The 15959-nt window shown below is 40.8% G+C and overlaps 1 protein-coding gene across 2 annotated transcripts in view; it reads right to left on the minus strand.

The window, feature by feature from the left end:
* The window catches only part of CIITA (class II major histocompatibility complex transactivator), an 88408-nt gene that overhangs the window by 20458 nt on the left and 51991 nt on the right, over positions 1-15959 (minus strand). For both annotated transcript variants that reach the window (XM_036739386.1, XM_036739387.1), the window contains exons 2-6: positions 13938-14084; positions 10487-10579; positions 2337-2393; positions 1996-2082; positions 20-79 (exon numbers count right to left, since the gene is read on the minus strand). In XM_036739386.1, the coding sequence (XP_036595281.1) occupies positions 20-79; positions 1996-2082; positions 2337-2393; positions 10487-10579; positions 13938-14084 (444 nt within the window). The remainder of the gene's footprint in view (positions 1-19; positions 80-1995; positions 2083-2336; positions 2394-10486; positions 10580-13937; positions 14085-15959) is intronic.

Here is a 15959-nt window from a genome sequence, read left to right on the forward strand (position 1 = left end):
TAGAGATGACTATGCTCACCTGGCTTTCTGCGCTTGGCCTCCCAACTGTCTGACTGAGGCTCAGGGTTATCCAGAAACACTGTAGAGAGAAAACCATCTTAGAGTGAGTGTTCACTGTAAGCTTTGGGTTGGATGGAGTTAGGCCCATTTGTTTTAAAGAAATCATAAGGCTATAAAGTCTCCATGTAGTAGAAAGGATCCATTTTCTTATGACTCACAAGGAACATTTTCAGCATCTCTACTTGTGCCCATCTTGCCTCTCTTTTCTTCTTCCTATTACCTAAACAATTGACTTAGCTCCAGAATTACTTGGGTCCTGTGAATTTGTTTTGGACCCTAAATTTTGAATGTGGTTCATTTTGAGAACGTAGCCACACACAGTCTGGAGAGATGACTCCAGTGGCTCCCCTTCTATGGCTTCCCATGGACAATGAAGGCTGATATCTCCAAGTCAAGAAACCTCATTAGCATGCCCAGAACTTGATGATGACCCATACCTACTCCTATTCTGCTTGGCAGCAGAAAGCTCAAGGAGGTCCTAATGCTAACTTTTCATCTCATTTGGGGAGCTGCCCTGTGATGGGAGATATAGCACAGGACCAATTTAGTATGAAGGCATGGTACCAAAAGATGATGAAATGAGAGCTGTAAGACCTCCACAATCAGGTACCAAGTACTGAAGAGAATATCTGAAGACACAAAGTTGGGCAAGTAAACTTTGTACCACCCCATCTTATTTTCAAGGATAATGCATCCATTTCAGATTTCTGAGTGAATGAGCTTTAATTATCAAGAATCTGGATAAGATTATATCAATCAATAGTATGGACTGACGACCCACTATGGACAAGCTTTGTTCTGTAAATTGCTGGAGGTAGTTGAAAAGTAGCAACCATGGCCCCCATGCTTGGGGAGGTTATAACCTAAGGAAGAAGGCAATACATCCCAGAAAAATCTAATGTCTATAGGCAAGGACTATATACAAAACAGGACCAGCCAACACCAATGCAAGGTACTATAGTTATCAACATTTAATGGGTGCTGAAGAAAATGCAGAATAGGGAGAATTAATTCAATCAATAAAAAATGTTTAAGTGCTTGTTATGATTATAAGCTTCCCATTAGATTTTAAATCCCTTAAGGGCAAGAACTATCTTTTGCTTCTTTTTATGTCCTCAATGCGTAGTGCCTGGTAAATGGTAGGCACTTAATTGATTGATTAATTTCTAGAGGAAAGGCAAAATTTGGAGGCAAGGGTGGGAGGGATATGAGTTTGCAGGGAAAGGGAGGAAGGTAGAAGACGGCAGAATGACTTTGTGTTAATGCTCCAAGGTGAAAGCAAGTGGTTGTCAAAACAAGTTTTTCTATTTCAGGCTGGGCATTGTGGGACACGGCAATAAGAACATGGATAGCAGAAACATGTGAACTCTCCTGACAGAGAAAGATAGAGTGAGATAGCAGATTGAGGTGTATTTTTGGACATGGTCAATGTGGGCATTAGTTTTGCTAGACTATGCTTGTTTTTTTACAATAGTTTTTTTTCTTTTCAATTGGAGAGAGGTGGGAAGGAGAGAAAATAAACTCTTGTTAATTGAAATAAATTTTGAAGAAAGGAATAAGTAAGCTGCTAGAAGACAGAAATTTCTCTAGGTGTCCAGATTTTGGCTGTCTTGTGAAAGGAGACTTCACCAAAAGTATTTCTTTAACCTGTCTGGGCCACCAGTGGTGGCATTAGGTAAGTGGAATTTTATAGTACAGTACAGTACTTCAAACTCAATGCAAAGGAACTAAATGGAAGTAGCAACTGGAAGACACTGCAGGTTCCAGGACAGTGATTTTGCAATCCCAGGGGAGTATTTTAATCCAAGTGGTGTTTTAGAAAGATGGTCCTAACTCTTGAGCAAAGGATAGAATAAAGTGGTCAAGGATGTTTGGGGAGGGGTTGGGGAGAGGATGACTGCCATTGCCAGTGGAAACTGCTAGTCATTCACTTACATCTTTTCTGACATTTTTGTGATTTCTGTGGTATCTCAGTCAATACATCTATATTCTCGCTGATCACCTCATCTGGGCCAATGTCATCTAAAATGGAAGAAAGTCAGTCAGTCAATAAACATTTATCAGGTACCAACTATGTGCCAGGCACTGTGCCAAGTACAAGCAAAGAAACAAAAAAGAGAGAAAATTAGCTGATCTCTGAATTGTGTCTCCACCATGTCAAAGGGAGTCTTACAAACTCATCAGAGTATAGCTTACGATGAGCAGATGGAATGGCCTTCCCAGAAAGAATAAGCAAGAACACAAGGCTTAAACTAACTAAGATGTTCCAAACTTACCAAAAATGCCTTCTGTCTCTAGGTGTCGATCTGAGAACATGTATTCTGCTAGTGCCGCTGCCAAGGAAAGAAAAAAATAATCCATCAAAAAGCCCAAAAAGTTTTCTGCTCCCCATTGACATGAAATACCATCAAATTGTCTTCTGTACAAATGGGATCTGTGGCCTCACACCCCCTTTCCTTGAGCCAAGTCACTTGTGATTGTTTTCCTCAGCCTACTACCTGATGGAGACTGCTCAAGAGGCATTACTAAGGTTTGCATCATCGCAAGAAGTAAGAAAAAGCAACCTGGTAACCATCCTGTCCAGTTATTCACTTGTAGCAACCCATAACCACCCCCAAAAGCATCTGGGTTACACTTCTACAAAAGCTATTGTAGAAGTGTCAAGTGCTCTGAGGAAGCTATTCCTCACCATCCTAGTCTTCCAAAATCAGGCCAGGGCCATTGGTGGGCAAGCCTCTTCTTTGGGAAGTCAAGTCATTCATTCATGACAACTGTGTTATGGTCCCCAGAGCATTCAGGAATTTTCTAAATCACTCGTGGCATGATCACTCGTGACCTAGCTCAGGAGGCCATCCATGATGAAGCAACATGTCAGTGAGCCCAGCAAAACCTGCTCTGGCCCTTCCTCACGAGTGTTATCAGTACTCTCCCTGCCGCCCCACACTTCCGAAATACGCTAAGCATCAGAGCCCATTCCTCCCCCCCCACCAATTCTTCGCCCTCCCCTTCCAACTTCCCCTTTAGGTTAGGCGGGTCACTCAAGTGTAACAGTAGTTGTCTTGTACGTTTTTTAAATAAAGGAAAACAGAAGCAAAACACCAAAAAAAAAAAAAAAAAAAAGAAAGAAAGACAAGAAGCTACTCTTTCCTTTTTTTTTTCTTTCTTTCTTTCCCAAGTCACTCATATGTTTTCCAGCAGCTCTGGAAACTTGTTTACTTTGCATTCAACAGAAACTAATAAACTTTGAGCAGCTTTTAAAAAATACAGGATATAGAGCCAAGATGGCAAATTGAGGCAGCCACCCAACTCTTCCAGCATTCCCTTCTAAACACCTTCAGAATAACAACTCAAATCAAATTTTGGATCAACAGAGCCAACAAAAGCTTGGGGTAAGACATTTTTTCCAGGCAAAGAAAACTTAGGAGGTCAACAGGAGAAGTCTGTGGCATCAGGTGGAAGGCTGTCTAGGGCCCACCTACCTGGCCGTGGCGATAGTGAGCACAGCAGTAGTGGCAGCAGTGCAAGCTTTGGGAGCTCCCAACCCAGAGAGAGCGAGTTCTGCGCAGAAAGAGATTATAGAGAACCCTTTGCTGGCATTGGGTACAGCTAGTGCTGACTGGCCACGCTATTGCCCATATACAGTTCTAGGGTGGAGAGGAGCGCTGGGGATTGGTCACAAAGGAACAGGGACCCTGGTCACAGTTCTAAAGCAAAGAGAAACACTAGCTCTTGTAGCTACAGGGGACCAGGGGCCCTTCCTGACCAGAGCATGGATCAGGAGATCAGTGACCATACCTCTCCCAGGATAATACCACCTTGGAAGCATTTGCAAACCTGCAGAACTAACTTTGAAAACAGTAGCAAGAAAAAGCCTGAAACTTGAGGCAGGCTGGTATGTCTCCTCCGCCTCAGGTGAGCAGAGCCTGACTTTTACATAAAGTTCAAAGTTGAGAAGCAGACTGGGAAGCAAACGACCTCAACAACAACAACAACAAAAAACCATAAGAAGCTACTATGGCAGCAGGGAAGACCAAGATATAAACTCAGAAGAAAACAGAAACATGAAACAGCTACCAAAAGAGTCTTCAAAGAAAAATGCTAATTGGACCAAACCCAACAAGAATTCCTGGAAGAGTTAAAGAAAAAGATGAGTGGTAAAGGAGAAACTGGAAAAAGAAAGGAGAGTGATGCAAGAAAATTATGAAAGAAGAATTAGCAGGCACAAAAATTCACTGAAGAGAATGCCCTAAAAAACAGAATTGGCCAAATGGAAAAAGAACAGAAGTTCATTAAATAAAATAATTTCTTAAAAATAAGAATTGGGCAAATGGGAGCTAATAATTCCAAGAGACATTAAAAAGCAATAAAACAAAGTCAAAAGAATGAAAAAAAGAGAAGAAAATGTGAAATATCTCATAAGAAAAACAACTTACTGGGAAAATAAATTGAGGAGAGATAAATTTAAGAAAGTCATGATCAATGAAAGAGCCTAGACATCATATTTCAAGAAATTATCAAGGAAAACTGCCCTGATATCCTAGACCCAGAAGATAAAATAGAAATCAAAAAAATCCACCCCAAATGAAAACTCCCAGAAGTATTATAGCCAAATTCTAGAGCACTCAGGTCAAAGAGAAAATATTTCAAGCAGCCAGAAAGAAACAACTCAAGTATCATGGAGCCGTAGTCAGGATCACACAAGACTTAGAGGCTTCCAGTTAAAGGAACAAAGAGGCTTAGTAATGTAATATCCTGGAAGGCAAAGGAGCTGGGATTACAGCCAAGAAAAGCCTACCCAGTAAAACTGAGTGTAATCCTCCTGGGGAAAAAGGAACAATGAAATAGAGGATTTTCAAGCATTCCTGATGAAAAGACCATGATGGAATAGAATGTTTGACATTCAAATTGAAGACTTGAGAGAAGCAAAAAAGGTAAACACGAAAAAGTAATCAGTAAGGGACTCAATAAAGTTAAATTGTTTACATTCCTTTATGGGAAGATGTAATTCCTAAGAACTTTATTAGGGCAGTTAAAAGTTTACATAGACAGAGGGCAAGGGTGTGAGTTGATTATGTTGGAATGATTTTTTAAAAATGAAGGGGTGAAAAAGAGGAATGCACTGGAAGAAGGGAAAAAGGAGAGGTAGAATGGGGGAATTTTTTCACATAAAAGAAGCATGCAAGGAAGAGCTGTTACTGTGGAGGCTAAAATGGGGGTGATGGTGGCAGACAGTGCTTGAACCTCACTCTCATCAGAATGGGTTTGAAGAGGGAAGGTGTGTGTGTGTGTGTGTGTGTGTGTGTGTGTGTGTGTGTGTATAAAATCAGTTGTGTTTAAAAATGTTAACCTATGCAGGAGGGAAATTGAAGGGGAAAGGTAATAGAGAAAAATATATAGACAGAAAGGGGATAGATTAAGGGAGAAGCAAAATAAACTTTTGAAGAGGAATAGAATAAAAGGGGGGAAGGGAAGAAACAGAAGAAAGTGGGATGGAGGGAAATACGCAGTTAGTTATCATAACTATGAATGTTAATGGGATGAGATCACCCACAAAACAGAAACAGATAGCAGAATGGATTAGAAACCAGAATCAATATGTTGTTTGTAAGAGATGCACTTGAAACAGAAAGACACACACAGAGTTAAAATAAAGGCCAGGAGCAGAATGTTATATTTCAGCTGAAGTAAAAAAGGCAGCAGTAGCAATCATAATCTCAAACAAAGCAAAAGCAAAAATAGATCTAATTAAGTGGGATAATCAAGGAAACTACATTTTGCTAAAGGTACCATAGACAATGAAGTAATAGCAAACATTTTTACAGCAAGTTTCTCTGATAAAGGCCTCATTTCTCAAATATATGCTGAGTATAGAACTGAGTCAATACTTTTTCACAAGCTGTCTGCCATGTCTGGAATGCACTCCTCCTTTACCTGTAGTTGATGAGTTAATTGGGTTTATTTTATGTCCTGCAAGTTCACCAAAGTTAATCGTTTGCCTAGTTTTTCAGTTGACTCTCTAAGGTTCTATGAGTATACTATCACATCACCTGCCAAAAGCGATAGTTTCATTTCTTTATTGCCTATGTTCATTCCTTCAATGTCTTTTTCTTATCCTATTGCTGTAGCGAGCATTTCAGGAACAATATTGAACAATAACGGCTATAATGGACATCGTTGCTTTTTTTTGCCCTTATTGGAAAGGCTTCCAGTTTATCCCCATTATAGATAATGCTTGCTCTTGGATGGCTCTGGAGGAGAAAGTGAGGCTGGGGACCTTGCACAGCCCTCCCTCACTCAAATCAAAGTCAACTGCAAGTCATGTCATCATTTCCCTGATGTCGTGATACTCCTTGAAAACAAAGGACAAACGCAACCTGTGAGTAGACGGAGCTGCCTTAAAGGGGACCCAGCTAGTTGGTTAACTCAGCTCATCTTCCCCCTCTCCCTCTCCCTCTCCTTCTCCTTGTCCTCTCCAAAGTACGGTAAATTTTGATGGCCAGAAGCTGCCCACTTAACTTGGGGTTTACTGGGTAAATTTCTCTCTCTCTCTCTTTCTCTCTCTTCTTCCTTCCCTCCCTCTCTCCCTCTCTCCCTCTCTTTCTTTCTTTCTTTCTTTCTTTCTTTCTTTCTTTCTTTCTTTCTTTCTTTCTTCCTTCCTTCCTTCCTTCCTTCCTTCCTTCCTCACTCCCTTCCTTCCTTTCTTTTTCTCTTTCTTCCTTTCCTTCTTTCTTTCCTTCCTTCCTTCCTTTCCTTTTCTCTTTCTTTCTTTCCTTCTTCCTTTCCTTCTTTCATTCCTTCCTTCCTTCCTTCCTTCCTTCTTTCTTCCTTCCTTCCTTCCTTTCTTTCTTTCTTTCTTTCCTTCTTTCTTTCTTTCTTCCTTTCTTTCATGAAACCTTAAACCCAGTTCACTCTGAAGCTCACAGATTGGACCACAATAGGTCCCTGCCCAAGCTCCACTTAATGGCTGTATCTTGGGCCCTCCTGGCTTAGAGTGAATGTCAATGGTAACTGTTTCTCTTTGGAACAGCAACCTTCAGGGTCTTCCCCTACCAGCTTGATTTTTTTTTCTTTTTTTCTAATTAAAGGGGCCATCCCTTGACTCACTTCTTGAAGAGACCTATTCACTGAATGGGCATTACCTCACTCTAAGTGAGTACATGAAAAGGCCTTAGCCTAAAAGTGCCAGGGTCTACCATTGCATCCTGGGTCATCTCCAGTCATCCTGATGAATATCGGGTCACTGGATGCAGATAGCTCTGGAGGAGAAAGTGAGGCTTGGTGACCTTGCACAGCATTCCCTCACTCAAATCAAAGTCAACTTCAAGTCATGTCATAATTTCCCTGATGTCATGGTTCTCTTCAAAAACGAAGGACAAACACACAACAACAACAATGCTTGCTCTTAGTTTTGGATAGGTACTATTTATTTTGATAAAAGCTCCATTTATTCACATGCTTTCTAGATTTTTTAAAAAATAGGAATAGGTGTTGTGTTTTGTCAAAAACTTTTGAGGAACAGATTGTAAGTTGGTATAGAGTCAGAAGAGAAAGTCAATTTAGGATGTATGTCAGGAACTTGGGAGTCTTTGGGGGTTTGTGTATGAGACTAGAATAGGGGAAGGTGCAGGTATATATGTTTGTATGTGTGTGTGTGTGTGTGAGAGAGAGAGAGAGAGAGAGAGAGAGAGAGAGAGAAGGAAGGAAAGAAGGAAAGAAGGAAGGAAGAAAGGAAGGAAGGAAGGAAGAAAGAAAGGAAGGAAGGAAGGAAGAAAGAAAGGAAGAAAGGAAGGAGGGAGGGAGGGAGTTTGAGGTGCACAGAAACTTGCTACAGTGGAAAGAACATTGGCTCTGGAGTCAGAAAACCTGTGTTCAATCCCACCTCTGCCACAAACTCCCTGTGTTGCCTTGGGCAAAATAGTTTCCCTGGGTCTCAGTTTCCTCATTAATAAAATGAAGGGGTGGGGTTGGCCTAGATAGCCTCTGAGGTCTCTTCTATCTCTAGAGCTATGTATGATCTGAAGGGGAAAGAGGAATCCAAAAGAGCAAAGTGGAGGAACAAAGACTATAGATATATGCTTTATGATGTAACCTTGAACTGTTTATACCCCTGGGTGGGTGGAGGGGAGGGGAGCAGGCCCTTCTGATGGCCCTCACCATCAACTCCCTTCATACTTCTTCGTTAGATTAAGTGCCCTTCCCTTGCTTCCTCCCATCCCCTCCAACCCTTCCATCACATTTCTGGCCTAGGTTCACAATAAATAGGTGAATAAGATGGATCAAGGGCAACTGCAGAAGTTGGTATATCTGGTTTGTTTATTGAATTCTGAGAGACTACATGTGAGGCTTTGAGACCCAGTGCCCTCCCATCGATGATACCAGTTTTAGGTACTATTGACAAATGGCCAATAATTAGATTTGGTTCAGTATCATTTATCAATGAATCAACAGGCATTCATTAAGGGCTTACAATGTTCCAGTATTTTGCTAGGGACTAGGATACAAATACAAAGAATAAAATAATTCTGATTTTCAAGGAGTTTACATGGGGCATAACGTACATATATTACTATATAGAAATGCATATAAAAGAATAGATAAAAATAAATACGATGCTGATGAAATCACAAGTACTTTCCCTTTTCCTAAGCAGTTAAATACAAAATAGTTGAAGGGGAAAACACCAGAACAGAAAGGCTTCATGCAGAGGTGGCACTTAAACTGTGTCTTAAAGGAAGTGATGAATTCTATGAAGTAGAGGTGAAAAGGGCATGCATCTAAGATATTGAGGGATGGCCAGTGCAAAGGCATGCAGATTAGAGATGGAGGGCATGTGTGAGGAACAGAAAGAGATCCAGTTTAACTAGATAGTGGAACACTGGATGTATAATGCAATATGTAATGAAGTTGGAAAGATAAGTTGGGGCCAGCTTGTGAAGAGCTTTAAAAGCTTAATCAGAAGAGTTCATATTTTATCTCGGAGGCAATAGGGAGCCATTGAAGTTTATTGAGTAGAGGAGTAACATGGTCAGATATGTGCTTAAGGAAAACCAAATTTATTTCAATTTTCTGAATTTATACTGGAAAAGAGAGCACCAGGCATAAGGAGGAAAGATAACAAACAGACCTGAGAGCTAAGGGCATGAGTGGGTCCATGCCAGATACAGATGGAAAATGCTATTGAAAATAAGTCTGGAAAAGCAAGGTGGGGCCACTGTACAAAAGATCTTTAATGTCAGAGGACATGTGTTAGAATCCTGGCTTGGCTCCTAAATTTCTGTGAGTCCTGAGGGAAGTGACCACCCCTCTAATGTGGTGTTTGGACTAGCTGATCTCTAAGGTCTCTCCCAGCTCTAAATTCAGTGGTCCTATGGATAACTATCAGATCATGGAATAGGTATTTGGTTCTATAGTAATTCCATAGTAATCCAAGGGGGAGAGATCTGCCTGTGATGGCAAATCCCCATACTGCCCTATGTAGCTTGGGTCTGTATCTGACTCAGCTTTCTCTAGGTTGTGGCCTAAAGAAAGGGCCTCCCTTCACACATAGGCAATATAAAGAGGAGTGTGACTTCCTCTCCCTTCCAGCTAATTAATGCTTAAAATATTATCTTCCTTTGCTTAGAACAGTGATTTCATTGGTGTAGGTTGGTTGGTTGGTTGTGGTCCTTTGTTCTCAAAGAAGACCAAAATGACATCACTATGCTAGAGTCAAGTTTCAATGTGTAGGAAGCTCCAAGGTGAAGAAGCCTGCCTGACCAAGGTAGGTTAACACCTTTCAACTTACAGTATTAGAGAGTTGCCCAAAATTCTAAAAGGTTAAGAAACTTACTCAGGGTCACAAAGCCAGTATGTGTCAAAGATAGGGCTGTAATAAGTTGTAGTCTCTAATAAAATTTAGGTGCCTTGGAGAGATATCACAACTCAATGTGATACTTGTTTTACCAGATCCTTTTCTGACAGCAGTTTTGGGTACAGTATTTGGGGGAAATGGCGTGAAGGCACTGTGTCCCTTGGGTGAAAGAGGAAGCCAAGAGGGAAGAGTGGAGGAACAAAGACCATAGATACGTGCTTTACAGTGTAGCCTTGAACTGTTTATACCTTCTGGGTGGGTGGAAGGGAGGGGAGCGGGCCCTTCTGATTGTATTGCTGAGATGGCCCTTACCATCAATGCCCTTCCTTAGAATACTTCTTCATTAGATTATGTGCCCTTCCCTGCTTTCTCCCATCCCCTCCAACCCTTCTGTCACATTTCTGGCCTGGGTTCACAATAAATAGGTAAATAAGATAGATCAAAGACAAGAAAATAAAAAAAAGAACATGAGGATATATCTGGTGTTTGGGATTTTGTCATTATTGTTGTTTTAAATTCAACCCAAAAGTTAAAATGCCACCACCACCACCATCACCTCTATCCATGCCCCCTTACCTATCCTGTCATAGGCCTCTCCTGTCCCCTCATCTTCTATGGCATTCCACAGCCTGTTGACCTGATCGCAGTTGATTGTGTCAGTATCAGGATCTGGAAGGAAAAGATGACTGAATGAAAGAGAAGCAACATTGCTTTCTATCTAAAGAGTCCTGAATCAAGAGCCATAAGACCTGAGTTCAAATCCCTACATTTCTACTATCTTTGTAACTTAGAACAAGTCACTTAACCTCTCTGAGCCTCTGTAAAGTGAAGCTATGGGCAGCTAGGTGGCACAGAGAATAGAGTGCCAGACCTGGAGTCAAGAAGACATGAGTTCAAATCTGGCCTCAGACACTTACCAGTTATATGACCCTGAGCAAATAATTTAACCCTGTTTGCCTCAATTTCCTCAGCTGTAAAATGAGCTAGAGAAGGAATTAACAAACTACTTCAGTATCTGCCAAGAAAACCCCGAATAGTCACAAGGAGTTGGACAAGACTAAATGAAGCTGTTAAACTAGATAGCTTCTAATATCCAGGTCAAAATCCTATGAGCCTATGAGGAACAAAGGAGTGAGAAATCCCTGGAACAGACAAGTAGAAAGAAGGCCAGGGGTGAGGTTGAAGTAGAAGTCAGCCTCCAGTTAATGAGTGCTACCTCTGTGAGATGGCCTTTTGGTGCTGTCCGTGGTACTGCCATGCTTACCAGGATACAAGTAGCCCAGCCTCTGGGAAGGATTTTGCTCTTAAACAGGAGCTGGGCCTGAACCCTGTAACTTTGTTCTAGGCCTCTAAGTGCCCTAGTTGGACCCCTACAATCTACATAATCATACCAGTCAGAAAGTGTTTGGAGTAATTGCTAAGAATCATTTAGAGTTTGGAGTCACTGCTAAGAGGCAGTTAGATGGTGCAGCGAATAGAGTGCTGGGCCTAGAGTTAGGAAGAACTGAGTTCAATTCTAGCCTCAGACACTTCCTAGCTGTGTGACCTCCTCTGTCTGTCTCAATTTCCTCAACTCAAATGAGGATCATAATAGCACCTACCCTCCAAGGTTATGGTGAGGATCAAATGAGATTGTATCTGTAAAGTACATAGTGCAGTGCCTGGTACACAGTGGATACTTAATAAATGCTTATTTTCTTCTACATTCTCTTGCCATAAGAAGGTGAAACAGATCAAAAACAACTGGAAAGCAGAAGATGAGGAGGGCAGCAACATGGTACAGTAGAGAGATAACTAGACATAAGAATCAGAAGATCTCCAGTTCTATGCAAGATTTGATGCTATCACTTACTAGGTGTATGACTTTGAGCAAAAAATTTGACATATCTGAGACTTAGTTTCCTTATCTGAAAAACATTACATGGATTAATTGGATTGGATGATTTAGATCCTTGTGGATCTATCATTCTTGATTCTAAGAAGCAAGGAAGGACATGTTTTTCAGATGCTCCAGAATCTTCAGCAGTTCTGTATTGTCCCATGGATAAAATACCAACTCAGCTTGGAAGTTAACTTTTTTTTTAAATTAAGATATTTTTAAATTTTTGGTTTACAACACTCAGTTCCGCAAGTTTTTGAGTTCCAAATTTTCTCCCCCTCTCTCTCCTCCCCGCTCCCCACAAGATGGTATGGAATCCGATATATGTTCTACACATACCTTTGCATTAAACTTATTTACACAATAGTCAAGGTGTAAAGAAGAATTATGACCAATGGAATGAATCATGAGAAAGAAGAAACACAACCCCCCAAAAAAGAGGAAAAAGAAAAGAAAAAAAGAGAGAGCAAATAGTTTGCCTCAATCTGCATTCAGACTCTACAGTTCTTTCTCTGGATGTAGATAGCTCTTTCCACCATGAGTCCTTTGAAGCTGTCTTTGAATCTTGTATTGCTGAGAAGAGTCAAGTCTATCGAAGTTAGTCATCACAGAAGTAATATGACTGTGGTTGCATACACTGTTCTCCTGGTTCTGCTCTGCTCATTCAGCATCATATCATGTAGGTCTTTCCACATTATTATGAGGTCCGTATCTTCCCCATACACCATTCGTATACCACAACTTGTTTAGCCATTCCCCAATTGATGGGCATCCCCTTGACCTGGTTACAGCCTAATTTTTCAGATTTATTTCTTATTAATTTCCTTCACACATTCTCTGTTCCATCCAGACTGGCTAACTTGCTTTTCCTCAGACATAGCATTCCCTCTCTCATCTCCCTGCTTTTTGCAGTTTGTTCCCCATACCTCCTGTAATGTACTTCCTTCTCATCTCATCCACTTAGAATACTTAGTTCTCTTCAAAACTCAAGTACCACCTCCTATAGGAAATCTTACCTGATTTCTCTAGTTTTTAGTGTCTCCTTCCTCAAATTATTATGTATTTACTTATCTGTTAGTTTTATTCCCTTGGTTGATTGTAAATTCCCGGAGAACATAGACTACTTTTTTCATTTTATCTTTGTATCCCCAGCACTAAATTAAGTACATTGCTTTGCAAAAAATAGATGTTTAGTAAAGGTTTGTTAAACTGATTGACAACAATGTGGTTTCCTCTGATTGTAAAGGATTCCATGGAGGATCATACAATCTGTAGCTGACAGGAGATTATGAGGTCACCTCGTATAACTCCTTCATTTGAAAGCTCATGAAAGCACAGAGAAGTTGAATAAATGGGCACATGGGTGATTAGTAGGAAATCTGATATTCTTTTTTTTTTCTCCAGCTCTTTTCATCTAATTTTCTTCTTTTTGTATGTGTGTGTAAATTTGTTTTATTTATTTTAAACTTAAATACAAAATGAGAAAAGAAAAAAAGAACATTTCCATGTACACAGAAAAACATGAGAGGATTCAATATAAAACAGTAAGTTTCCATTTCAAGAAAACCTATGTAATAAATAATACACTTTGTTTTCAAAATTACCCAGCTTTTCTTTTCTTCCTTCTAGGTTTTCTTTTGTTCTTTGCTGTGTACTTTTTACTTTATTTTTTCCACTTCCCATACATACATATCTATAAATATATACACATATATATATATGTATATATACCACACATACACTATACATATATATACATACACACACACACACAAACATACTGTGCATATCTCTGTCATTCCTTTCTCTGGAGTTGGATAGCATCTTCCTTCATAGGTTCAAGTCTTTCCATGTTTTTCTAAATCAGCTAGTTCATCATTTCTTATAACACAGACATATTTCAACACAATCACATCTTGTCTGAGAGATTGTCTATGAAGGTCCCCACCCCCACAATTTTCTGCTTTCCTTCTAGTCTTGGCTACTTTGGCTACATTAATATTTATACAAGGGAAATCTGATACGCCAACCAAGATCTTCCTGTTACAAAACCAGTACCTTTCCCACCAAACCATACTAAAGGTTGGGGCCAGGGTGCTGGTGTAAGGAGGCTGTAGGGTATTTGAGTCTTTTGGAAGCACCACTCACCTGAAGAGTACTCAATCTCTTCTTCTGCTGTGTGGGGCTGGTCATAAAAGTGGAAAAGTTGTAGGGGGTTAATGTCACTTTGGAGCAGCCCCAGGTAGCTTCCTTCTGCCAATGGCCCAGATTCCATGGCTGCACACTGATCAGTAGCTGAAACAAACAAAACATACTCTCTTAGCAATACAGCATTGAGTCAGCCTATTACTCACCATAAGGACCCTATTGGGGTATAATAGGTAACAGAAGTCAAGGCAAGTGGACAATTATTTATTAAGTGCATATTGTGGACCTGTAGAACACAGACGAATTAGAAGTCTCATGGTCCTTACATCCAAGGAATTTGAAATCTAGCTAGGAGATAAGGTAGTAGCCCATGAAGCAAAGAACAACACAAGATGGTCTGTGTTCTCTGTATTCAAGTGTTATACAGTGGGATCCAGATGTGAAGTTCTATAGAAATGTGGAAGAGAAATCAATGGAGGTTAGAGGGAAGGTTTTATGGAGGAGCTAGAACTTGAGCTAAGTCTTAATCTAAAGGATCTCTAAGGTCCCTTTTAGCTCTAATCTTCTTCTTCTTTTGGAGGCAATCAGGGTTAAGTGATTTGCCCAGGGTTGCACAGATAGTAAGTATCTGAGGTCAAATTTGAATTCAGGTCCTCCTGATTTCAGAGTCGGTGCTTTATCCTCTGTCCCACCTAGCTGCCTCTAATATTTTAAAATGTTCTAGTGTATTGGTAAAAAGGAGATTGGGCATTTTGAGGGGAGGAGGGAAGACCATGAACAAAAGAACAGAAGAAGAGGGATTTGTAGTGACTCAAGGCACAGTCATAAGAAATAGCCCTACTCAACAAGCCCAGTGGCTCCTTGTTGCCTTTAAGACCAAATACAAGCTTCTATAGTTGGCGTTTAAAGCTCTTCATGATCTGGACCCTTTACTTCTTTCCAGTCTTCTTACATACTAATCACTTCCACACAATCTAAAATCCAGACCCAGTGGCCTCTGCACCATCAAGCACACAAGGTGATCCATCTCTTGTCTTGGGATCTTTGTATGGGCCATCTCTAATGACTCCTTCCTCATTCCTCCCTCTTAGAAACCTTCCAGTTTTAGGTCAAACGAAAACCTTTTCCAGACTTTCTAATGCCTTGCCTTCTGAGGTTATCTTCACTCTACTGCAGGGGTTCCTCACTTTTTCTTTGTATGTGTCATGGATCCTTTTGGCAGTCTGGTGAAACCCATGGCCCACTGCTTGGAATGTTTTTAAATGTATAAAATAAAATACATAGGCTTACAAAGGAAAACAATTATATTGCAATGTAGTTATTAAAATATGTCTAACACTGCCCAGTTCTACTATATATTCATATTAATGTACATGTTATCTCCACCATTAAAATGGAAATGTCTTGAGGTCAGGTTCTGTTTTTGTCCTTTCTTTGTATCTCCAGTGATTAGCACAGTGCCCAACACTGACATATGGTTTATTAAAAGCTTTTTGATTCTTCTCTCAGGGGCAGAGCCAAGATGGCGGTTGGAAAGCAGGGACTTGCATGAACTCCCTGCCAGGTCCCTCCAAAAACCTATAAAAATGGCTCTGAACAAATTCTAGAACTGCAGAACCCAAAAAATAGCAGAGGGAAGCAGGGCTTCAACCAAGGACAGCCTGGGTGGTCTCTGGGTGAGGTCTATCGCACACGGAGCTGGGAGAGGTGGTGGCAGGACCAACCAGACCAGGAGCCGGGTGGAACAAGCGCTCATGCCCTGAATCAGTGAGCTGTGGCAGTTACTAGACTTCTCAGTCCACAAACACCAAAGACAACAGAGAAGGTTAGTGGGAAAAGCTGCGGGGGACAGAATGAAAGGAGTTCGCAGTTCAGCCACCACCCCGGGGCAGCAGGGGTGGTGCAGCTACAGAACTACAGCTGCAGTTGCTTCTGGCCCCAGGCCCACCTGGTGGGAGGAATTAAGTGGTGGATCAGAGCAGGAGTGCAGAGCCTGCTTAAGATCTGAGTCAGGTCCAGGCT

Source organism: Trichosurus vulpecula, chromosome 9 (genome assembly GCF_011100635.1).
Source record: "Trichosurus vulpecula isolate mTriVul1 chromosome 9, mTriVul1.pri, whole genome shotgun sequence".
NCBI lineage: Eukaryota > Metazoa > Chordata > Mammalia > Diprotodontia > Phalangeridae > Trichosurus > Trichosurus vulpecula.